The following is a 25873-nucleotide window of genomic DNA, read 5'->3' on the forward strand; positions in this document are numbered from 1 at the left end:
ACGGTGGTTTTTTGAGCAAGTAAACTGGAGTCGAAGGTATGTTAGTTTTTTTATATAAATAGAAAAAAATGTTAATTAAGATTATTTTTTTCTACAATAAATACCTCAATAAGTAATAATATAGCTCATTTACAATAAATATCACCCTTCTGACTGTTTAAATTAAAAATAATGCTTCGGGACGATTCAGGACGTTTCGGGACACTAAATTCCTTCTGCAACATGGGAAACGTCAGTTTTCGTGCTGTATAATAATATTGTGTAGATGAAAAGTTTATTTCCTTCTTTATGTCACTTATACATATCATAAAATAACTTATTTTGTGGATGAAAAGTTTATTTCCTTCGATCTTTATGTTACTTATACTTATACATATCATAAAAGACCTTAATTACGATTTATCTTTGCTTAGATAAAAACGGTATACAGTACAGTGGTTTTTGAGCAAGTGAACTGGAGTCGAAGGTATGTTAGTTTTTATTATATAAATAGAAAAAATGTTGTTGTTTTTTTACCATAAATACCTCAATACATAATAATATAGCTCTTTTACAATAAATATAACCCCGCTGACTGTTTAACTTCGGGACGCTTCGGGACGCTAAATTTCTTTGGGACGCTTTTTAGTGAGAGCCCTTAAAATTGATGCTCTTCAAAAGTGAGATTTTGCGGTAAATTTATCAAGAAAATATTTAAAGAAATAAAGCGAATTATAGATTTATAAAACAAAAATAAGTAATATTTTAATGGCACATACTTAAAATGATGTATACTGATTAAATTGCAATCAAGTTTATATACATGCTATATTTAATTAAGTTAGACGAATTGATTTAGGTACGAACATATTTAGAAATGAGAGGACCGAAATGTTGCGAAAAAGTATGTAAATACGACGAATCGAGCTGCTGTTAGACCGGAGTGATAAATAGAAGAAATTAATTAACTAATTAATAAAAGGTATTAGATATTATGGAATGCCGGTAGGGACATGCCAATTTGCTTATTTGCCAATTGCTGAATTGCTTATTTGCTGATTGCCGATTTGCTTATTTGCCAATGGCTGATAGGCTTAACGACAAATTTGCTTATTTGCCAATTGCTGAATTGCTAATTTGCTTATTTGTTAACCGCTGGTTTACGTATTTGCTTATTTGCCAATTGCTAATTTGCTTTTTTGCAATAGAAATACTTTACACTGTGCCGGAAATATATGGAAAATCTGACTACAGACAACCAGTTGAGTCAGATCTGTTAACTTTTACCAACAGTATTCTTGTAAATTCAGTGTTTTTCCAAGAATACTGTTGGTCAATGAATTTAGTTGCAGTGATGCCTACGCAGATATATGTCTACAACTGATGGCTGACATGTCCTTGAGAACACAGACGCTTGGGGGTCGGATCCTGTACCCCAACGTGATACGTGCCCCTGTTAACACTCTATCTAAAATATTTTAATATTTTAACACGAATTGGACATCGTTAAAACTGGTTTTCAAGCAATTTTTACATAATTTATACCGGTATGAAAAAATACCATATACCACCAAGTCTCAATAAAGTACTTAATGGTTTTATCGTTGTAACAAATGTCCAATTCGTATTTAAATAAATATTAAAATAGATTTGATATAGTGTTTACAGACGCGTATCACGTTAGGGGCAGGGTCTGACCCGCCAGCATCTGTGCTTGAGGATGCCTTATAATGTGTTGCAGCTATAGATCTGTTTGTGCAGCTTAAGTCAGAGATTGATGGCATAATAAACACTTGATTAGTCATATATAAGTGAAATTTATTGGGGAAAGATTGAAAATAAAAATAACTTGAAAACAAAACTATTTCTTATTTTATGGCATATAAAATGTCGTTATTCTCAGCAGATTTGTCACAGAGGGCCTCATTGTAGTGGTACAAACACATAGTATCACGAATGATACATTTGGTGCATGCTTAACACGGGTGATTGTCTTTGCACTTAAGCAATAGGCTGCGTTTTTAGCTCTGTGAGATTTTGAGATCACTTATGTCTGTGTGTGCATCAACATTTTGCTTTGGTTCAATGTTTTTGAAATTTGGTCACACTTTTCCATTTCTTCATGTTGTACATTTTACATGCTATCAGGTGACCATGACCATGATCATGACCTAGGGTATAATGGACAAAGCCTCTTTGAATATTGTGTATGCATGCTGCCTATTTAATGCTTATTTGAAGTTACAGTTAGATATAAGCAATAGTAACAGAGATATGACAGAAAAACAAAGGCTTCTCAGTACAATACATTGGTGACCTTGACATTAAGTATATAACGGGCACAGCTTCTTCATGTACCTTGTATGCATGCTTGTAACGCAAAGTTTATGCAAAGTTGCAGTAAGATGCATGAATCGGCAAAAGTAACAGAGATATGACAGAAAAACAAGTTACCAAGAAAACCAATGCATTGGTGGGTAGAATAGCATCCCTATTCTCTGAATAGTGGAGCTAAAACTGAAACTCAAGATAATTAAAAAAACAACTGCTTTCTGAAACTGAATTTATTTTTTTCGAAATTGATTAAAATGTATCCATCTGTCTTTCTACCTATATTCTAGGTAATGATGGATTGATAATAATTGTCACAAATTATAATTAACAAAACTTTATAAACATAATAACATGATATAGGTTCATGAGCTTGAAATAAAGTCTACAAAGACTTGTTATTTTATATCAAACAAGAACTTCGCGATTCGGACGTGTCGCCTGACAATAGCATAAAAATTTATGTATATAAGCAAATAAGCAATTAGCAAATAAGCAAATCAGCAAATTGGCAAATCAGCAATTAGCAAATAAGCAATTAAGTAGTTGGCAAATAAGCAAAGTGGCATGTCCCTACCGGCATTCCATAAGATATACTTGGACTTTGGAATGATAGAGACAGAGACATAATTTAAGGAATTCTTGTACAGCGATAATACTTGGCTTACATAGATTCGAACAGAAATGTTAAAACTCCAAATAAAAAGATAAAAGAAACTGCATATAAGACCTATGTTAGACCTCAGGTTGAATATTGCTCCATAGTTTGGCATCCTTGGCAGAAATACTTAATTTATAAGATAGAGCAAGTACAAAGATCAGCTGCTAGATACATTTTTAATGATTATGACTATACAAGTAGTGTCTCAAAAATGATAAATGATCTTAATTGGCAAACCCTTGAACAGCGTCGAAACATCAGTGCTGTAACCTACTTGTATAAAATCCAAAACAACATTGTTTTTGTAGACCACCAACACCTTACTCAAACAAGAAATCTGAACTACCTGATACCCTACTCGAGGACACAATATCATCAAAATTCTTTCTTTCCTAGGAGCATACGTCTTTGGAATAGCCTTCCCCTAACAGTTCAGTCTAGCCCCAGTTTAAACATCTTTACTGAGAGGCTTGACCCATTCTATAAATTCTAAACTGCACACTATGTTTTTAAATTAATAGTCTTGTAGAACTTTTATTCTTTTAACTTTTTAATTTGCACATAAATAAATTCTTTTATTAACAGTTCCCTGACAACGCGCCTGCTAGTCATAATCATAATTGATTGTTAAGCAGTATGATGTAGATGTAGATGTAGATAAACTAAATTTCTAACCGACCATGACTTAATTAATGTCACTTATGCCAATTTGCGGCTATATCCTGGAATAGACCCGGGGTCTAAACCAGGAGTATATATAAGGTTCATTCCGTTTTCTTTAGTGTATTATATACAGGTTTTACTTCTGAAATATACATAGGGGTCTAATCCAGGAGATTGCCACAGCTTGATATTAAGTTCTAAGAGATTCCGTATATATCTGTTACAAACATTTCTTTTTATGAGTGCCGTAAAATTCTTCATTTTAAAAAAAATAACTTTTATCTGGGACATACGATAACTGCATGTACCGTGATGACGGCGTTTAAACACGGCGCTTATCGATCGATCGATTCCAATTGGACACCAACATTGGCACTGATAAGAAAGCGCAAGTCGCTTGTCCCGTTATCGTATGCCCCAGCTTTTATATCAAAGAAGTATGTAATTAATTGCAATTTCTAATTATCTTACTTTGTGTGTAACTGTATGTAAAGGACAGGTTAATGTAACTTTGATGTGGAGGTCCGTACTCTCAATTATCATAATTGTATACAATTTGATTAAATCATCACCTTTAATAGGTGGGTGTGCTGCCATAATATACAAGGTATTTAATCAACATGGATTAGCATATGTGATAAACAACACAACAACTACTGTCCTCCACTGATGACCACATTGCTTTTCGGTACACATACTATGGTCAAAATAAAGACATAACTGAACGTAAATTTATAAGTTTTTCTTTATTTTACATAATAGTAATACAAAAATGTAATAACAAAAAATATGGTTCCATGCTTTGAATTACTTTTGGTACTTTTTATATATACATCATCTTCCTGTCTTTCACATGACCTATAATTTATAAAATATTAGAAATATGATACAATGATATATGGTATGAGCAAGATTGAAATATCGTGTAACTAATCATAATATTTTTAAAAAAATCAAGTTCAAATACTGTTTTTAACTTAATAAATCAATTGATAACACTTTCACATAAATAATATGAAGGATTCGTGTATTATATAAATATTCGAGTGCTATTTGGTAAAGTAGATGTACCTTAGCAGGACTGGAAAGCAATCAATATTTCTATAAACTTTGAAAATCGCATAAATAATAATGTTTCACCGATTTTGACCTAATAAATCGATTTGAAACACTTTCAAACCATTTAAATAAGGTTTTCATGTATTACCGGTACTTAGAGGAACCATATTGCTATTCGGTAATGTACGTGTATCTTAGCAGGACCGGAAAGCACTCGATATATCTATTTTCCTAAATACTCATAATAATAATCATAATATATTTATTAAAACCTGTTGTCTGAAAGATTTTGACCTATTAAATTGATTGGAAACACTTTGTAAGAGAAATGTTTACTTTTCAGAGATATTTATGAATTGGCTAGAGGTTATGAGCTCTAGTTTGGGAAACAATTTGAGCTTATTATAAGGACATTATGATTCACACCATGTATATAAATTAATGATGACTTTAAATGGTAAATGTAAAATGTTCTCTTTTATGCTTTAAGAACTTTATAATACTAAATTGAAAAGATATTATTTAAGAAAAATTTGTTCCTGCATTTCAAAGTTTAATACAGCTGTGTAATACATTTAATACCTCATTTTTTGTCAATAAAAATTCTTTTATTTTTTAATCAATTATTGCACTATTGCCTTGGTATCTTAACACATCTGCACATTGTCATTCATTTGACATACTAAAATAAGACCTTGACCCCAAATTCACTAAACACTACTGCATTATCTGCAGTACTGCACTACTGCAGTAAAGAAACAAAAAGAAAACTTCTGTTATATTAATGCAGTGGCATTGCATTTTTTCACAAATGCAATCTTGTTTTTTATTTTGAATTTCAGCAGAGTTGAACAAATGGCAGAATCTGATTCACAAAGCCTACATGCTGACAATGTTACGGATGATTGTGAAACAAGATTTGGGGGTGCTCAGCTTGGTAATCCACAGACAAATTACACAGAGGAACAAAAAGAAACATTAGAAAATGGAATGAAAGAGAAGAAGCCCCCTGTAATTTTTACTCTTATCATAGTTTGACAGTTATTTATTTTGTCTCTCTCTCCTCTTCCTTGTGCGTATATAGATGCTTTTCACATAGCAATTATTACCTCCACTGGCTGCCATTTTAAGGGTAATGCCCTCAGGTACGTTCAGAGCTACAGTTAAACTTAGTTGCACAAACTCCGATTGCTCAAATACATACTCATCGCCCAGTCCAAACAAACTTCCAATATAATATATATTGTTCTACCTCGAACACCGATTGCTCGAATTCTGGAACCTGATTTGTGGTCAATTTGGCAGAAATATAGTGAAAAATCACACTTTCTAGGTCAAACACAAAAAGACTAAAGTAACTGTTGCGGGTTGACAATTGTTCTGAATTAGTGACAGCCGGCAACACATGATTCTGATAAAGGCAATTAAGGTTTATTGACACAAAATCAAATGTGTTGTAAATGATTTGTTTTATTGTGATAATATTGTTTATTTGCTGTCTTTAGTAATGATAAAAAGAAAATAACTCAATAAATATCAATTCAGTTCAATAATTTCATAAGTAGTGAAATGTGCAAAGGTCATTAAATGATGTTTACCCGTACGGCTTCAGATATGTAACGTTTATTGTAACTGTGTTATCTATTTATAGAATGATACTTGTAGTTGTGTTTATTTTAGTTAATGATTACAAATAGATGCTGCTGTGAAATGATTTTCTTTTTTTGGAAATTTTATAAGTTGTTTAAAATGAAATTTATCCCATAATAAACATATACTGTAAAATCCTGATTTAATGTCCCTGTGGGTGTAGTCGAAATATCAACGCGATCAGAGCTACGCCCTGCTCTTTTGACCATGTCAAAAATTATCTAAAAATCCCGTAGGTTAAAATATTTTGACTACTGGGGGTGTTACATTTTTCAAAAGGGGGGACGTTTAATAAAGATAAAAAAAATGTTTAAAAAAAAATCTCTATTCAAATGATGTAAAAAAATCCACGAACACATCATCACCCTGTCAACCCATGACACCTTTGATCTACACCGCAAGCTCTCTAAATTTCCTCCCAAAAATTCCCCCAGATCCTGCTTGCAGTTGACACCTTTGATCTTGCCGACAGTCTGACGTAATCAATGCTACTTTCCTAATTTACATGAGTCCCGCTTCCAGATCTGTGTAGTTGTCCAGGTGCAAAGCTATATTGATAGTGTGTATTGTAAATATGTTTACCGTTTTGTGTTTTTTAACATTTTCTGTTTTCAAGTAGACTACACTCTGTTTTAGTGAACATTGAAGTGTTTAAGTTTTGATTCACGGATATTTTTTATAAATGGAATGATATTGGATATACCATAAATCACCGAACTAGTAAGAGAGTTTATTTATTTTCTTTGTTTAAATTATACATGGGTGGGGGCGTTAATTTTGGGTGGGGGCGTTAAATAAGGATTTTACGGTAAATATATTTTGAACATTGTTCAACAAGTTTGGAAAATGTTTGCCCAATCAAACTCAATTACAATATGCATTAATATAGATCAACACAGTGAACCGTTAATACTCATTTGTTATACCCCTGAAACGAAGTTTGGGGGGTATATAGGAGTCACCCGGTGCACGATCGGTCCTTTGCATATTCTTTGTCCTGAGCATAACTTGAAGACAAATGGTTTGAATTCAATACAACTTCATACAATGGTCAAGCAAATTGAGAGGAAGAACAGTGCACAAGAACCATAACTCCATCTTGACTAATTACAGAATTATTGCCCTTTGTTACTTTTTTTTTTGAAAGCTACTTTTTGGAATTCAAAACAACTTCATACAATGGTCAAGCACAATAAGAGGAAGTGCAGTGCACAATAACCATAACTCTATCTAAAGTAATTACAGAGTTATTGACCTTTGTTACTTTTCCATTGCTTTTTTCTTGTCCGGAGCATAACTTGAAAACCACTAGTTGCAATTCAATTGAAAACTACTAGTTGCAATTCAATACAACTTCATACAATGGCCAATCACATTGAGAGGAAGTGCAGTGCACAAGAACCAAAACTCTATCTAAAGTAATTATCGAGTTATTGTCCTTTGTTACTTTTCAGTTCCATTTTGCTTGTCTGGAGCATAACTTGGAAACCACTAGTTACAATTCAATACCACTTCATACAGTGGTCAAGCATATTGTGAGAAAGTGCTGTGTACAAGAACCATTACTCCATCTTGACTAATTATAGAGTTATTGCCCTTCATTACTTTTTCTTGTCCTGACCATAACTTGAAAACTACTGTTTGGAATTCAGTGCAACTTCATACAGTGGTCAAGCACAATAAGAGAAAGTGCAATGCACAAGAACCGTAACTCTATCCAGAGTAATTATAGAGTGATTGCCCTTTGGTACTTTTCCTTGTCGCAGAGCATTATATGAAATAACTGGCGGATTTCAATACAAGTTCATACAATGGTCAAGTATATGGAGAGGAAGTGCAGTGCACAGGAACCATAAGTCTTTCTTGACTAGTTATTGCCCTTTGTTACTTTTTATTGTCCAGCACATAACTTGAAAATTAATAGTTGTAATTCAATGCAACTTCATACAATGTTCAAGCACAGTGAAATGAAGTGCTGTGCTCAAGAACTATATCTCTATTTGGCCAAATTATATAGTAATTGCCCTTTGTTACTTTTTATTGTCCAGTGCATTCCTGGAAAAAAAATGGTTGGAATTCAATGCAACTTCATACAATGGTCAAGCGCAGTAAGATGAAGTGCAGTGCATAAGAACTATAACTCTATTTGGACTAATTACATAGTTATTGCCCTTTGTTACTTTTCTTGTCTAGTGCATAACTTGAAAACTAGTTGTTGGAATTCATTACAACTTCATACAATTGTCAAGCGCAATGAGAGGAAGTTCATTGTACAATAACCATAACTCCATCTTTAGTATTTGCAGAGTTATTGCCCTTTGTTCCTTTTCCTTGTCTGGTGCATAACTCAATCAAAGCACACAAGGCGCTGAATTTGTTTGTGTCTCAGAATGTCAGAAAGGTGAAGGTTGATAGATTATTAACCAATTTGTTTTTGTATACTGCCAGCAATGCTGTTTCCAGTGTTATAACTGTAGTAAATTGGCTATAAGGCTAATTGCAACACTGATATTCAATTTACCCCAAAGAGCTAGAGCTTAGATATTTATCATGCAACATCTTCTAATGGCTGTCTACCAAATTTGTTCAAATAAAAGCCCCTGGTTTAAAATTGGCCTTGGCCCAGGGGCCTATATACAGGTGAGCCGATTTCAGGGCCATCATGGCCCTCTTGTTCATTATGAAGTCCCACTCTTTTTATCCCCCGCCGAAAATTTTCGGCGGAGGATATAGAAATAGTCTCCGTCCGTCCGTCCGTCCGTCCTTCCGTCCGACATTTTTGTCCGGAGCATATCTCTAAAAGTATTTGAGTTATCAACTTGAAACTTCATAGGTGGATAGACCTCATTGAGGAGGAGTGCAGTGCACAAGAATGATAACTCTACCTTGCATGATTTTTGAGTTATTGCCCTTTGTTATTTTTCAAAATTGATTTTTGTCCAGAGCATAACTCCAAAAGCCTATGAGATATTAACATGAAACTTCATAGGTGCATAGATCTCACTCAGGAGGTGTGCAGTGCACAAGAATGATAACTCTACCTTTCATAATTTTTGAGTTATTGCCCTTTGTTATTTTTATCCCCCGCCGAAAATTTTCGGCGGAGGATATAGAAATAGTCTCTGTCCGTCCGTCCGTCCGTCCGTCCTTCCGTCCGACATTTTTGTCCGGAGCATATCTCTAAAAGTATTTGAGTTATCAACTTGAAACTTCATAGGTGGATAGACCTCATTGAGGAGGAGTGCAGTGCACAAGAATGATAACTCTACCTTGCATGATTTTTGAGTTATTGCCCTTTGTTATTTTTCAAAATTGATTTTTGTCCAGAGCATAACTCCAAAAGCCTATGAGATATTAACATGAAACTTCATAGGTGCATAGATCTCACTCAGGAGGTGTGCAGTGCACAAGAATGATAACTCTACCTTTCATAATTTTTGAGTTATTGCCCTTTGTTATTTTTCATACCTAATTTTTCACCTGAGTGGAGCACAATTCAAAAAGTGTTTGAGATATCAACATGAAATGTCATAGAAGGATAGATCTTATTGAGGAGGAATGTTGTGCGCAAGAATGATAATTCTTCCCTATACAATTTTTTGAGTTATTGCCCTTTGTTGTTTTTTTTTCATGCTATTTTTTTCCAGAGCTTATCTCAAAAAGTATTTGAGGTATCAACTTGAAACTTCATAGGTGGATGATCTCATTTGAGGAGGAGTGCAGTGCTAAAGAATGATAACTCTACCCTGCATTATTTTTGAGTTATTGCCCTTTGTTATTTTTTCAAAATTAATTTTTGTCCAGAGCATAACTCAAAAAGCCTTTGAGATATCAAAATGAAACTTCATAGGTGCATAGATCTCACTCAGGAGGTGTGCACTGCACAAGAATGATAACTATACTTTTTATAATTTTTGAGTTATTGCCCTTTGTTATTTTTCATACTTAATTTTTCAATTCAATTTTTTTTCTCAAAAAGTGTTTGAGGTATCAACTTGAAACTTCATAGGTGGATAGATTTTACTGAGGAGGGATGCAGCACACAAGAATGATAACCTACCCTGCATTATTTTTCAGTTATTGCCCTTTGTTATTTTCAGCCATCAGTATTCACATAGGTTTCAAATCTGTAATCACTATAGCCATCAGTTTTCATTACCAAAAGACCTCTTAAAATGGAATTATTCTGCCTACTACATATACATTCTTCCAATGAGCAAAACACATTCGGCGGGGGATGGCCATGTTGACATGGCTCTTGTTCATACCTAATTTTTCACCTGAGTGGAGCATAACTCAAAAAGTGTTTGAGATATCAACATGAAATGTCATAGGTGGATAGATCTTATTGAGGAGGAATGTTGTGCGCAAGAATGATATAACTCTTCCTATACAATTTTTGAGTTATTGCCCTTTTTTTTTTTCATGCTATTTTGTCCAGAGCTTATCTCAAAAAGTATTTGAGGGTATCAACTTGAAACTTCAAAGGTGGATGGATCTCATTGAGGAGGAGTGCAGTGCTTAAGAATGATAACTCTACCCTGCATTATTTTTTGAGTTATTGCCCTTTGTTATTTTTCAAAATTAATTTTGTCCAGAGCATAAATCAAAAAGCCTTTGAGATATCAAATGAAACTTCATAGGTGCATAGATCTCACTCAGGAGGTGTGCACTGCACAAGGATGATAACTCTACTTTTATAATTTTTTGAGTTATTGCCCTTTGTTATTTTTCATACTTAATTTTTCAATTCAATTTTTTCTCAAAAAGTATTTGAGGTATCAACTTGAAACTTCATAGGTGGATAGATTTTACTGAGGAGGAATGCAGCACACAAGAATGATAACCTACTCTGCATTATTTTTCAGTTATTGCCCTTTATTATTTTCAGCCATCAGTATTCACATAGGTTTCAAATCTGTAATCACTATAGCCATCAGTTTTCATTACCAAAAGACCTCTTAAAATGGAGTTATTCTGCTCTACTACATATACATTCTTCCAATGAGCAAACACATTCGGCGGGGGATGGCCATGTTGACATGGCTCTTTTTATAAATAGAAACCACAGACCTTAATTGTCATTTAAGGTCCATGATCAAATGTAACAGGTAATTTCAGATTTATATATTTATAGAAATTTTCTTAGGCTTCATGAGTTATTTATCTTTCATGCGAAGTAATATAAATTATATAACTAAAAAGAAATTGAAAGGAAATTATGGAAAAATGTGAACTTATTTTGACTCACTATATACCTAAGGGTGAGCATAGTGCCACTTAAACATTTAGTTTTTATCTTCCTCTTTTGCAAAAATAGTATGTAATTTCTTAAACATAAGCCAAACCCAGCGTCCCCATACTCCCAAGGACAAAATTTTATTGTTCTGGCCCTGTATGTAACAACATAGTAAGACTATTCAAATGATATTATCTCCCTTAACAATTCTTACCCTATTTTATAGACTGCATAATATGTGTGCACTGTTCCAGCCATAGAATAGCTGGGGCATATAGTGTTACTCGGTTCTGTCATTCCGTCATCATCATTCCGTTATCATCAGTTTCCATTCATTATATTGGCAACAGATGTACACATTCAACTCAAATTTGACATATTATGGATATATCATAGAAAAAAATGCAAGTCAAGTTCGAATTTAGTTATGGTCCGATGATTTTTGATAGAGTTGTGCCCCTTGAAGAAATTTTCAGTTTCCTTTCACTATCACCAACAGTTGTACACATTCATTTAAAATTTCACATATGGATATGTGAAAGGAATACACAGGACAAGTTCGAATTTGGTCATAGTTCGATGATTTTTGACACAGTTATCCCTTTTGAACTTTGAAAAAAAAAGAATTTTTCAGTTTCCATTCACTATCTCCCCAACAGTTGTACACATTTGACTGAAATTTGACATATTGATACATCATAGAAATAAGCAGGTCAGGTTTGAAGTTAGTCATGATTCAATGATTTTGGACAAAGTTATCGGAAATTTTTTGAAATTTTCAGTTTCTGCACTCTTACTTTTGTGGAAATGTATGAAGGTCACTGTAAAGGTTGAGATTGTATGTGTAGGTATTTAACCAGAAAATACAGGTCACGTTTGAATTTTGTTTTGGTCCAATAATTTTTGACAGTTATCCTTGAACTTAGAAAAAAAATAGAAAAAAATCAGTTTCTGCTGAATGTAACATTCCTACATTCAGCAGAAACACATTGCCAGAAAGTAGTGAAGTTCTAATTTGGCCATGGTCAGATGTTTTTTGACAGTTATCCCCCTTGAACTTGGTAAAGATTTAAAAATTCACAATTTCTAATCATCATCGTGGCTACAAATATGCAATATGCAGTTTGCAAAAGGTTTACACTGAATAGTTTCAGAGCCTTGAGCTTTGTATAAAAATAGTTTGTGTTAACTTTGAATACTGTGTTTAAGGGCCTTGAACTTGGAATGAAAAAACAAATTTGAAACTAAATATTATTAAAACATTTGAAATTTTGGCTGCATGCAGGGGCATTCGTGGCGTTGCGACACATTTCTAGTTTTAAATGCCCCTGATTCTAGAGGATGTTATTACTATCTTATAAAATAATTTATGTGTGATGAAAAAAGGAACAAATCAAATTTAAAATATTGCAAGGTTTGTCACTTGTTTTAAATAAAAAAAAGACTGGAGACTGGTGAACTTTTTAGCTATTTGAAGAAAAGTGGTGCTGTTCTTCTCTTCAATAAATCTATGAATGGTTTCTGATAATGATATATCATCAGTATGCTTTAGATATGACTCTATGTGAGCAGAGATCAAAACAGCAAAGATATGAAAAATTGCAATGATTTTTGTATGTTTGGAACAAAATTGAAAAAAATGTGTTTGTTTGAATTTCACAACTTCAACATTTTTCAAGGACATAGCAATAGATCTAACTAATAATATTACGTTTTGTATTTTGTTTTTTTACAGAGATCTGAAAGAAAGAGAAGAAGGCATGATGAACTTTTGTTGAAAAGAAGGGAAGATAGAAAGAGAAAAAAAACTGAACGAAAGAACAAACTGAAAGAACAGAGGAAAGATTCTTGTGATACTGGAGGTAGGATATAGATGCTAAAGCCAAGCATGTCACATTAGCTTTGGTCATTGAAGCAAGGTTGTCCAATTAGCCATGGTCATTGAGGCATAGCCTGCCTCATTAGTTCTGGATATTGAGGCATAGCTTGCCTCTTTAGCTGCGTTCATAAAGGAATAGTCTGCCACATTAGCTGTTGTAATTGAGGCATAGCTTGTCTCATAAGGTCTGGATATTGAGGCTGAGCTAGGGCTGTCATTGAATACCCCAATTTCGATATATCATCAATATTCATCATCCGATACAATATCGATACACACTTACACATACCAATTCAAGCTAAAAATATTCATTTTCAAAAGGTCAAACTTGCTGGTGGTGGTATTAATCACCTTCAGTGATAGGTCAAGTTTTCTCTGATTGTCTGTAACTTGGAAATGAATCAATGGATTATCTTCATACTTGGACAAAACAACCTCATGAAACTTTACAGAAATGTTGATCAGCATTTGAAGTTGTGCACCTGGGGTTTTACATGTTGACTTATTCTGTTTTGTTAAAGTTATTACCCTTGACTTAGTAAAAATTTGCAATTTTCAACTTGTGGTGCACATAGTGTTCTCTTAAAGGTAATTGTCTTGTTGAAAGGTTTGTTATCTACTGAGCATAAACAGTTCTTCTGTTTCTGAGTTTATAGCCTGTTTGGCCTATGTAAAATTTCTTGCTGCTGTTGCATACTATAGATATAACATTTTCAACAATACAATCCATATTTTACTTGATATGAAATATTTTATCCTTAAGCTTTAAAGAAGACCCATTTATTAAATATATAACACACAAATGTTGTTATTACTACGCGTCTTATCATGGTATGAGAAATTTGGTTGCAAATCATTAAATTAGTTAGGCATAGACTTTGTTCTTTATGCCCCCCTTGGAAGAAGAGGGGATATATTGTTTTGCTAATGTCTGTCGGACGGACGGACAGTCTGTCGGTCCGTCGGTAGACTACATGGTTTCCTCTGATTTTTTTAAAAACTAATTATCACAAAGTCTTCATATTTCACATACTGATTGGTCATATCTAGTTGATTACCCCTATCAGTTAATGGGTCACTTGGTCAAAGGTCAAGGTCTTAGGGGCCTTAAATGTCAGAATGGTTTCCACTTTTCCAATCTTCATATTTCACGTACTGATTGGTCATAACTAGTAGATGAACTTGGGGTCACTAGGCCAAAGGTCAAGGTCACAGGGACCTTAAATATCAGAATGGTTATTATCTTGAAAACTATAATGATGGCAAACTCGTCATATGTCACGTATTTATTGGTCATATTTATTATCAAGTCTTAGTGTTTCACATTTTGATTGATCATTACTAGTAGATGACCCCTTTTGATTTTGAGGTCAGTAGGTCAAAGGTCAAGGTCACAATAATCTTGAATGTTAAAATGGTTTCCGCCTATTCTTGTGACACCAATTAGTTACCAAGTCTTCATATTTCACATATTGTTTGGTTATAACTAAACACTTCCATGTACCCATTTATAATAAAATTACCAACAGTATGAGTCAAGGGCTAGAAAGGGGAGCATTTGTGTTGTTTAACATTTCTTGTTTTATTATAATTGATTTTTTTCTGGCACTTATTTTTACTTCTATGTAAGTATAACAATTTACATTTATGAAATATATATGCATAATTATGTAGTTATTCCACTGTGACAAGGAAATTTGAAGTTATGGACACATCTCTAGTTTCATAATATTCCTGGACCTATCTTGACACTTGTGTAACATGTTTAATTGATAAGATTTCACAGCCATTTTACCATAATATGTTACCCTTTTTTGTAAAAGTCTAATTGATGCAATATTCCTCAAAAATTGTAAAGTTTTAGTTTGCATAAAACTTAAGCAGTATTAATATAACATGGACTGAAATATAAATTTCATTTTGAAATGTATCTCATTAGAAAAAAAAAAGTTTATCTCGTCTTTTTTCTCTTTTTATAGAAAGAATAAATTTTGGTTATCTGAAAGAAGAGAGAAGGAAGAGATGTAAAGATGCAATGAACAACGGGCAGAAAATCTGTATAGACTGTAGTCTTGAAGGCTTTATGAGTATTAAGGTATTATCAATCTGTACTATTATCTATTCAAACATACAGATACTTATTTTATATATATGTACATATTTTGCTATATATAACTTAACAGAAGAAAATCATGCATTGTTAACAAGGTGTTGATATAATGGCATTACACTATGCCTGATATGATTTTAACTGTTGTAGGTTCAGACAATGGTTTCTTTCATCCAGCTAGCTTACAAAACATTGTAGGTTTTACTCGGGTGCCTGCTCATAACTGAAATAATCTGAGGTCTTCCTCCATTAGTAAAGCTTTTAAGTCAACATGTGACCTCTACTGTGTTGGTGCAATGTAGTAAAAACAAAAAATGAACTTCTATTATACTATAAAGGCTTTAGCTTAGATATTAAGTATGAAACATTGTCTGATGGACCTCTACAAAAATTATAGCCCCAGATCAAAATTGGCCCCACCCTGGGGGAACATACATTTTCCTTATATTTATATAGTACAAACTTTTTAAAAGAATGTCTTCTCTAAATCTGCAAGAGCTAAAGCTTAGTTTCCATAGCAACCAGTGACTTCATATCAGCCATTGACTTTTCATAGCAAACTAAAGTTTTAAAGCAACCAGTGACTTCCATAGCAAATATTAACTTTCCATAGCAACAACTGAATCTATCATTGAATTTCATAACAAGCACTGACTTTCAAGGAAACCATTTATTTTGTATAGCAACCAATGACTTCTTATGTAACTGTTATTTTCCCTTAGCAATAGTAACCAGTATTGTTTTTACATCTGCACTATTTCAGATACAAATATGAACTTTTTGATATCAGTTTATATTTTATATCTGCTTTGTTTATAGTTTACAATATTACTTGTTCCTTGCTTGCTCAGGGTGAGCTTTTAGGACCGTTGAATGTCCGTCGTCCATCCACATTTGTTTGTTAACACTCTAGCGGTCACATTTTTGCCTTTATCATCATCAAACTTTGTCAGGATGCTTGTCTAGGTAATTGCCCCAATGAGTTCGAACAAATACGTAAAAACCTTGTTAACACTCTAATGGTCACATTTTTGACATCAAACTTGGTCAGGAACAAATTCAACTCAAATGTCACTGTCAGATATGGATATGCCATATACATGTAAATGTGCAGGTCAAGTTCGAATTTGGTCACGGCTCGATGATTTTTGACAGATTTATGTTCCTGAACTTTGAAAGAAAATTTCAGTTTCCATTCATTATCTCCCCAACACTGTAGACTTTCAACTCAAATTTGACATATAGATACATCTTAGGAATAAGCACGCCAACTTTGAATTTGGTCATGGTTCGATGATTTTGGACAAAGTTATCTGTCTTGAATGTTGAAAAAAAACTTGAAATTTTCAGTTTGCACTCTTACTTTTGTGAAAATGTATGTTTTAAGTCATTTTCTTGGCTACAAATATGCAATATGCAATTTGCAAAAGGTTAACATGACCTTGATTTTTGTATAAAAATGGTTTGTGTTAACATTGAATAGTTGAATGGCTTTGAACTTAGAATGAAAAAAATAGTTTGTGCAAACTAATTTGGAACTAAATATTATTATATCATTTGAAATTTTGGCAGCATGCGGGGGCATCCATGGGTTGACGACACATTTCTAGTTCACTTATTTTGCAAGGTATTTTCTTTGTATCTTAATTACTAAAGACATCAAATGAATAATATTACCATTGCAAACAAATCAGTTACAACACCTCTAATTTTGCATCAATTAACCTTAATTACCTTTATGGCGATCATGAGGTTAAGTTTTGTTGTTTGACCTAGAAAGTGTAATTTTCACTATATTTCTTTCGAAGGGACCAGAGATCAGGTTCAAAAGTTTGAGCAATCCGTGTTAGAGCAATCCAAGGTAGAACAATATATATTATATATGAATTTTGCCAGGACTGGATGATGTGTTTGAGCCAAGGGAAGTATTAGAGTGATCTGAGTTAGACTGTAAGTTTAACTGTATATATATATGTTGTTTTCTTATTCTTACAGGAAAAAGGAAAGCTTGCTATGCAAATCGGGAGGTTGTATGGTTCAAACCTTAGAGCAAATAGTCCTGCTCATATTTACCTTACAGGATTGAAGAAAGGGGGAGATCTATACCAGGAATGCCTCAACAAAATGGATGGCTTTGAAAATTACTTGGTAATTTTGGGTTTCAATAGTAAATTTCTACATGTGAGGTATTAACTTGAAATATCAATGCAATATCACAATACAACCACAGTGTCAAGTTTGGTAACTCTGACAAGAAGTTTGACATGATTTTTAAATCCCCTAAAGAAATTGTTAGTGTATATTGTTATGCACCTGGTTATCCATCCATCTGTAAGCAGTTTTTCTGTCTGGTCACTATCTTTTGAATCAGTGGAAGGAAATTGAACCTACATGGCAGAAATGTAGGCCATAATGAAAAGATTTGCAGAGCACAGGTTTGACCTTCCTCAGGACAAGGTCACACTTTGTATGTAATTATACCCAGCAATTCGTGAAATTTGATTCACCCTGTGATGTCATCAAAATATAGGTGTTCACACCACTTTTTTTTCAAATTCTTAAGTAAATTTTAACAGCATAATGAATAATTTTTGTTCTTGATTGCAAATACAGTTGACCCTCGGTAACTCGAAATCCAAGGGTCTGGGCATTTTACTTCAAGAGAAACTGTATGTATGATAAATTATAACATCAATATTGAATATTTTAAAGTAATTAGGTCATCAAATGGACTGTAGGGTAAGCACATTTACACCTGTTCAATTACTATTTTGATTGGATAGAACTGTCAAATCGAGTGTCTGCTAAAACTTTTGAAGTTTTTGGATGGTGTATGTCCTTGCTGGAGTGTTTACACCAGACATTTATTAAGGTCACGAATCGATGGGAAGGCACGAATGGATGAGAATAAGGCATATATAGGAGTCAGCTAGTTGGTTGGTCGTGAGTCGGTCTGTCCACGACATGGTTTCCGGACGATAACTAGAGTTTGGGATGAGGTATTGTAATCAAACTTGGTATATAAAAACCTTATGTGGAGACCCCAGTTGGCATTGCATTTGGACCCCCTGGGGTCAAGGTCACTGTTACTAGAAATAGAAAAATGGTTTCTGGACAATAATTAGAGTTAGGAATGAGATATTGTAATCAAACTTGGTGTATAGCAAGCTAATATGAAGACCCCAGTTGGTATGGCATTTGGACCTCCTGGGGTCAAGATCATCATCACTAAAATTAGAGAAATGGTTTCCAGACAATAACTAGAGTTAGGAATGAGATATTATAATAAAACTTTGTGTATAGCAATCTTATATAAAGACCGTGGTTGGGTTTTTAATTAATTGAAATAATTCTTTGTACACAGTTGATACTTCATTTACTATAGGTTGAGTTAAATTTTTTAGCTCAACTGTACGAAGTATATGGAGAGCCAGCGTCTGCGTCCACGTCCAGATTAAAGTTTTGGTGCAGTAAAAAATTTTTCACTATAACTTTTTCATTTCTTAAGGTATCAACTTCAAATATATGTTCCTTGTCATCAACCACATCATATGTGACAAAGTTCATAACTCTAGCACCAATATTTTCAGATTTATCTCCCCTTGAACATAGAATTTTCCGTAAAAAATACCATTTTTTACTGTTACTTCTTTATTTCTTAAGGGATCAACTTCATACTTCATTTATATGTTCCTTATCATGAACCACATCTTATGTGACAAGGTTTATATCTTTGGTGCCACTATTTTCAGATTTTTTTCCCCCTTGAACTTTTCCTTAAAAAAATATGTTTTATTGTTACTTATTTATTTCTTAAGGGATCAACTTCATACTTCAAATATATGTTCCTTATCATCAAACATATCTTATGTGACAAGGTTCATAACTCTAGCACCAATATTGCAAGAATTATCTCCCCATAAACTTAGATTTTTTTTACTTGAAAAATGTTTTTTACTCTAACTTCTTTAGTTTTAAAGGTATCTTATTTGTAACCTCAAACTTCAAATACTTATTCCTTATCATCAATTACATCTTATGTCACAAGGTTCATAACACTTGAAGCAATATTTCCAGATTTATCTTTCTTTGAACTTAGGATTTTCTTAAGAAATATGAAAGAAAAATCAATTATGTATAATTATGTATTAAGTTAAAGTAAAAAAAATAACATTTGTTTACGTAAATTCCAAGTTCAAGGGGGAATAATACTGGAAATAGTCAAGCTAGAGTTATGAACCTTGTCACACAACATGTGTATAATGATAAGAAATATATATTTGAAATTTGAAGTAGATACCTTAAAAAGTAAAAAAGTTATAATACAGAGTTTTGTCTTCCTTACTGTGTCCAGTATTTTATTAGTCGAACTTTGCTGTCTGATCCTGTGACAGCTCTTGTTCTTCATTTCAAAAAGTCAAAGTTGCTGGTGAGGGTATTTATCACCTTCAGTGATAGGCCTAGTTTTGTATAAATTTCAAAATTTCATGTCCGCTTTATTTATTTTGAACAGATAAAATAATTTAAAACTTCTTGTTAGAATTACTTATGGTATGCAGAACACAGGTTTGCACTTACGGAGATCAAAATTGACCCCGTCCTGGGGATAACTTGATTTATAAAGACTTATATAGGAAAACATATTCAAGTTTCACTGTGTGAAACTACAATGTGTAGGGCTTAGATATTTAGCAGTTAGCATTGCCTTATTGACCTTAACAAACTGATATGAATCATGCCCCGAGTTCAATATTGGGACCACCCCAGAGATCACTAGATTGATAGAAATCTGGAAATAAAGTGATCCCTCGGAAGAATTAATAACAACAAAATAACAAGAGAATTGAAGACTCGGTTTGATTGAGTCTGTACATGAGGGATAATGAATAAGTGCAACATCCCTCATGCCCGGCTTGAGCGGTACTCAATTCTCAACACTTAATAGTGCTGGCATCAATGATCCCGAAGGACCAGAACAATATAACAACACTGAAGTGAAGTACGGGGCAACTTTTTACAGCTGCCACACAGCACTTGACACCTGCTGTTGTGAAGCATAAAAATCTTATATGAAGACTTATGTAGTAAAAAAAACACATTTTGTGAAAATACAATGCCCACATCTAAGATATTTAGCATGTAACATCACTTTGTGGACCCACAAATAACTGGTATTAATCATGCCACTTTGGTCAATTTTGGCCCCACCCTAAGAGTCACTTAGTTAATATAGTTTTGTGAAGGAAAACACATTTAAGACTTTTGAGCTCAGTTTTTTTTCCAAAGGTAAAAAAAAAGAGTTATTGTTATAGTGGTAGCAGATTTGACATCCTAATAAATGTAAACATCAAAGATAATTATCTATAATACATAAACAAAAAATATCAGAAAAATGATGTGTTTGACATGAGTATTTAGTCAAAATGAATAACCTATTACATGCAGGGGTATCCTTGCAAGACTGTGACAAATTTAGCTGTTTTCTAAAATTGTAATTTCAATTTGAAAAATGTCTGTAGAATTTGAATTGAAATTTAAACATTTTTAGATTTATAATATTTCCTTTCCTTCAGGTAGATATAAAAGAGGAATCACACACAGAGCTATTTCCATTATGTCAGATTGTTTGTCTCAGTCCAGATTCTGACAGTCTTCTCACTGACCTTGATCCTGAAAAAGTCTATGTCATTGGAGGCTTGGTTGATGAAAACATTAAGGTAAGGCTGGAAGGAAGTTAATTTTTGCAACAGACGTGCCCTCAGGGGCATTCAGAGCAATGTCATCTACACATGGAATTGTGATGGCCTGATTCGAAAAGTGGCTCCAACCAATAACAGCTAAACAATTAGTACAAGATTTAATCATATCAAGCACACTCATGTTGATTATGTTGAAAGCGCAATATGTTATACTAAAATTCCTAATTTTAGCCCTAAAATTTCTTAAATATTGCCCTAAAATTTGCCCTAATTTTATGTTGGTAGATGATGGACAGCCTGTTATAACTTTGTTTTTCTACAAACAAGCACATGGTCACCTAGTAATATAGGAGCAGAACGTAATGTAATGATTTTTTAGCTCAGGGTGAGCTTTTACCTAGAGGTAATTGCTCGAATGGGTCATCTCGGATGAAAAACTAGGTCACAGGAGCTAAAAATAGAAAAATCTTTTTAACACTCTAGTGGCTACTGTTTTGATCCAGATATCCTGGAAATTGGTCTGAAAGTTTGTTTTGATGATTCGAATATATTCAAGTTCGAATATGGGTCACCTGGGGTCAAAAACTAAGTCACACCGCCCATATATGGAAAACCTTGTTAACACTGTAGTGGTCACATTTTTGACTCACCTGTCATGAAACTTGGTTAGACTGCTTGTCTAGGTAATTGTTTGGATGAGTTTGATGGGTCAGGTGAGCGATCTAGGGCCCTCTTGGTTCAAGTTGGTAAACTTTTCAATGTTTCTTCAAATAAACTTAACTTTTCGTAGGCAAAAACTGCTTCAAAATTTTACCGAATTACATTAAGGTAGTAAGAATTGTATTGACAACAGGCCACTGACTAGGGAAAGATTTTTGAAATATTATTTAAATATCAACAAAAAACATATAAGATGTAAAGATAAATTATTGGTGATTATTTTCCAGTCATTATTTATTTAAAACTTTAAGTGTCGACTTTATCTACTGTTGTGGGGTAAAAAGACCATGTTTGGTATACATCATTCAGGACCTTAAAGAAGTACCAATTTCCATTTTCATACATAATTTTTGTGGTGTAATGTAAAGTCTTTGAACTGAACTTTGTTTAGGTGGTTCAATATTTAAACCATACAGGAATATAATTAAGATATTGCAAAAATTATGTGATTAAGTGTCTCAGTTATCTCTCCAACCAGTAAATGGTATCTTCTTTAAACTTCAGACAATTTTCTTTGTTATACTTACATCATGTATGACAATGTTCATAAGTTTAGCATCTTAATTTCAAGAGTTTTCTCCTCATAAAGAATTTTGCTTTTAAAAATTAATATTTTGGTAACAACCAGGGATGTTTAAAGATTTACCTTCAGAGCGTCTTTCAGTCTGTCTTTTCCTAAAACCTGTTTTCATGAGATCACTTTTAAAGAACTTGGAACTTTTACAACAAATTTACTTAAAATAGAGAAAAGTTGAAACATCAGTTATACATATTCATCCTCAGAAAATTGAATCTTTTGATTATCTGTTGTAGGAAGATAATTTCCTTACTATGCAAAAACACTTAACACATTACTATGGTACAGACAAACTAAGAACTCAAAAGATTTAAGTTCATTCATTCATTTAATGGCATAATTGAATGGCCAATGGCCCTTCAGAATGTTGCTGGAGTTCTAACCGGTTGGGGACTTGAAGATTGCTTGCAGTGCTATGATAATTGTTGGTTTCTTATCTACATGTATTTCAGCAAAATATAACAGAGAGCAGAGCAATACAGGCTGGTATACAAACAGCTAGACTACCTATTGAAGATAATATGGTAAAACTAGTGCAACAGTCTCATTCCAAGGTGCTGGCTGTTAACCAAGGTAAATTAATATAATTGGTCGCTGGTAGAAACCAGCGACTGTATTTGTAACAGTTTAATAGTTTATCCATGGTAGGAGAAGGCCTTAAAATCTGAAAATAGCAAAATTAGTTATTGAACAATTTAAGACCACAATTATTTTTGAATAATCTTAAAAATTCAAACATATAATAACATGCTCAATGAAATAAAATATAGAAATATTGAAATCTTAAAAGAAACTTAAAAATTTCATAAAATTAATAATATTTCCCTATGGATAAGTCATTGAAAGGGACACTTCTTTTTTTGTAAGTGTCAAATGTTGCTTTTTTATGATAAATAAGTTATAAATGATATTTGAAATGACGCTGTTAAATCATTTAGTTGTTAATATCTTATGAGACCTATTTTATTATTTTTGTTTAATTATTAACAATTTCTCCATTCTTTTGTAAGAATCACGTGACTATCATTGGGCACATTACGTGGTAGTGCTATGAAATCTATTAATAGTAACACATTGCTGATAAGACATACAGATAAATTGTGAATGGTTAGCAAAAGATAAAATGCAAATCATAGTAATTTTGTATTAATAATAACAAAGTTATTTTTGATTTAACAGTTTAATATTTTATACACTGTATTGACAAGCTCGTCACAAGAATATTATTTTTTTTGTGTGTGTAAACAAACACAAACACTGCTGTTGTAAATTCTACAATTTACTATAGAGAATGAATCTCAATTTTGGAAAAGTCATATTGAAGTGTGTATTAATTGTATGTATGTATTTATTTATTTATTTATTGTATGTATGTATGTATGTATGCACATACATACAAATTCATACAATAAATACATACATACTTACATACATGGCAACCAAAAGGAATTATAAGAATAAATTGAAAATTAAATACATCTTCTTATAAAGACCCACAAGGCCTAGAGCATAGATATTTTGCATAAGGCATTGTCTTGTAGACCTCTACCAAGATTGTTTAAATTATAGCCCTGGGGTCAAAATTGGCCCCTGCCGGGGTCATTGATTTTCACTATGGACATATAGTAAAAACTTAAAATATCTTCTTGTTTGAAGGTACAAGGCTTAGAGCTTTGATATTTGGTACATGTTTTCATCTATAGGTTCTCTACCAAAGTTGTTCAAATTTTGCCTCTAGTGTCAAAATTAGCCCCGCCCTGAGGGTCATAGGTTTTCCTTATATGTATATAGTAAAAACATAAAAAAACATCTTCTCAGAATTGACAAAGCCTAGAGGTTAGATATTTTGCACGAAACATTGTGTAGTGAACCTCTACCAAGATTGTTCAAATTATAGTCCTGGGGTCAAAATTGGCTCGCCCCGGGGGTCATAGATTTCCCTTATATCTATTTAGTAAAAACTTGAAAAATCTTCTTCTCTGAATTGACAAAGACTAAAGGTTAGATATTGGCATGACAAGTAGGCATTATCTGGTAGACCTTTACCAAGATTGTTCAAATTATTGTGATTATTGTGTATCGAACCTCTACAGAGATTGTTCAAATTATAGTCCTGGGGTCAAAATTGGCCCTGCCCGGGGGGTCATAGATTTTCACTATGTACATATAGTAAAAAAATAAAAAATCTTCAGTTGTATAGAAAAAAAAAAAGACAAAAAAAAAGAAAGCATCTTCTGTTCCTACACTACTATTTAGAGTTGTATTACTGCAACATTTTTCACAAGTGCAATCTTGTTTATATCTGTGTCAAGTGAAACATAACAACTGTTAGGTCACAGTTATCTCATGAAAACTTCAAATTTTTATTCTATGCATATTTAATAACTATAAACAAATATGTAAATGTTAAGACCATTATTGTGTGGGAGAGTAGCTTTAATGCTGTGGCATAGCAGTTTTTCACAAATGCAATGATGTCTTGTTCTTTACTTTTCTTTTTTAAAGATTTGTTTCAACCATTTATTTGTTTGCTTCTAGAAAAAGTAAAAAAAGAGTGTTGACCCCGCCCAGCGGTGGCTCTTGTTTCACAAATGCAATCTTGTTTTCAATAGCAACCAGTGACTCTACCATTGACTTTCATAGCAACAATTTACTTTCTGAGACAACAAGTGAATTCTGAGGCAACAAGTGAATTCAGTAGCAACTATTGTCATTAGTTTTCATAGTAACTGTTTTACTTTCAATAGTAACCAGTCACTTTCAAAGTTTCATAGCAAACATTGACTGGATAGCAACCATTAACTTTCCTTAGCAACCATGGACTTTCAATAACAACCAATCACACTTTCATACCAAAAACTGATTTTCCATAACAACCAGTAACTTTTTTAAATGAGCTTTTTTCAGATGCAGATATCAGTTTTAGATTAAGACATCTGCTTTTCTATTCTAGTGTTCCTTTTTAGTTTAGAGCCTTTGTCATCATGTGAGCATTTAAGAGCCATTATGGCTTTCTTGCTGCTTATTAATACAAGGACTTAAAATGATTGACATTTAATAATTTTGTTACATTTTTTTCAGTGTTTGACATTTTAATCACCTACAATTCTACAAAAGATTGGAAGAAAGCTTTAGCCGGAAATGTTCCCAGAAGAAAAGGATTTGTAATCTCACATGATGATGCCATTTGACAACAAGACAGATTCTTTTCGCCTGATCTAGCTCACCTGATCTAGCTGTTAAGACAAAGCTGTGCTTTTGAATATTTTCTGTTCCCAATAAAGCAAAAATACCCAAAAATATATC

At 33.0% G+C, this 25873-nt stretch overlaps 1 protein-coding gene across 5 annotated transcripts; it reads left to right on the forward strand.

The window, feature by feature from the left end:
- Positions 1 to 631: 631 nt before the first annotated feature.
- Positions 632 to 25869, forward strand: LOC132728315 (tRNA methyltransferase 10 homolog B-like). 5 transcript variants are annotated; one of them, XM_060713960.1, is made up of 8 exons: positions 632 to 672; positions 5536 to 5704; positions 13318 to 13444; positions 15441 to 15556; positions 17567 to 17719; positions 21145 to 21288; positions 23020 to 23140; positions 25649 to 25869. In XM_060713960.1, exons 1-8 carry the CDS (start codon positions 647 to 649, stop codon positions 25756 to 25758), a joined length of 966 nt encoding a protein of 321 aa, XP_060569943.1. In that variant the 5' UTR covers positions 632 to 646; the 3' UTR covers positions 25759 to 25869. The 5 variants fall into 5 exon arrangements, with proteins under 5 accessions (XP_060569943.1, XP_060569944.1, XP_060569945.1 ...); XM_060713961.1 differs by having other exon boundaries at positions 5539 to 5704; XM_060713962.1 differs by lacking the exon at positions 632 to 672 and adding an exon at positions 806 to 961.
- Positions 25870 to 25873: the final 4 nt, after the last annotated feature.

This window comes from Ruditapes philippinarum, unplaced genomic scaffold (genome assembly GCF_026571515.1).
Source record: "Ruditapes philippinarum isolate M1 unplaced genomic scaffold, ASM2657151v2 ctg583_1_1_1_1, whole genome shotgun sequence".
Lineage (NCBI taxonomy): Eukaryota > Metazoa > Mollusca > Bivalvia > Venerida > Veneridae > Ruditapes > Ruditapes philippinarum.

Bases quoted from the DNA above. Each gene is read 5' to 3' on its own strand.
- LOC132728315 (XM_060713959.1), top strand. From the start codon at position 3,947: ATGACGGCGTTTAAACACGGCGCTTATCGATCGATCGATTCCAATTGG. The intron at 4,072-5,535 runs GTATGTAATTAA...TTTGAATTTCAG, and splicing joins CCAGCTTTTATATCAAAGAA to CAGAGTTGAACAAATGGCAG. The intron at 17,720-21,144 runs GTAATTTTGGGT...CCTTTCCTTCAG, and splicing joins ATGGCTTTGAAAATTACTTG to GTAGATATAAAAGAGGAATC.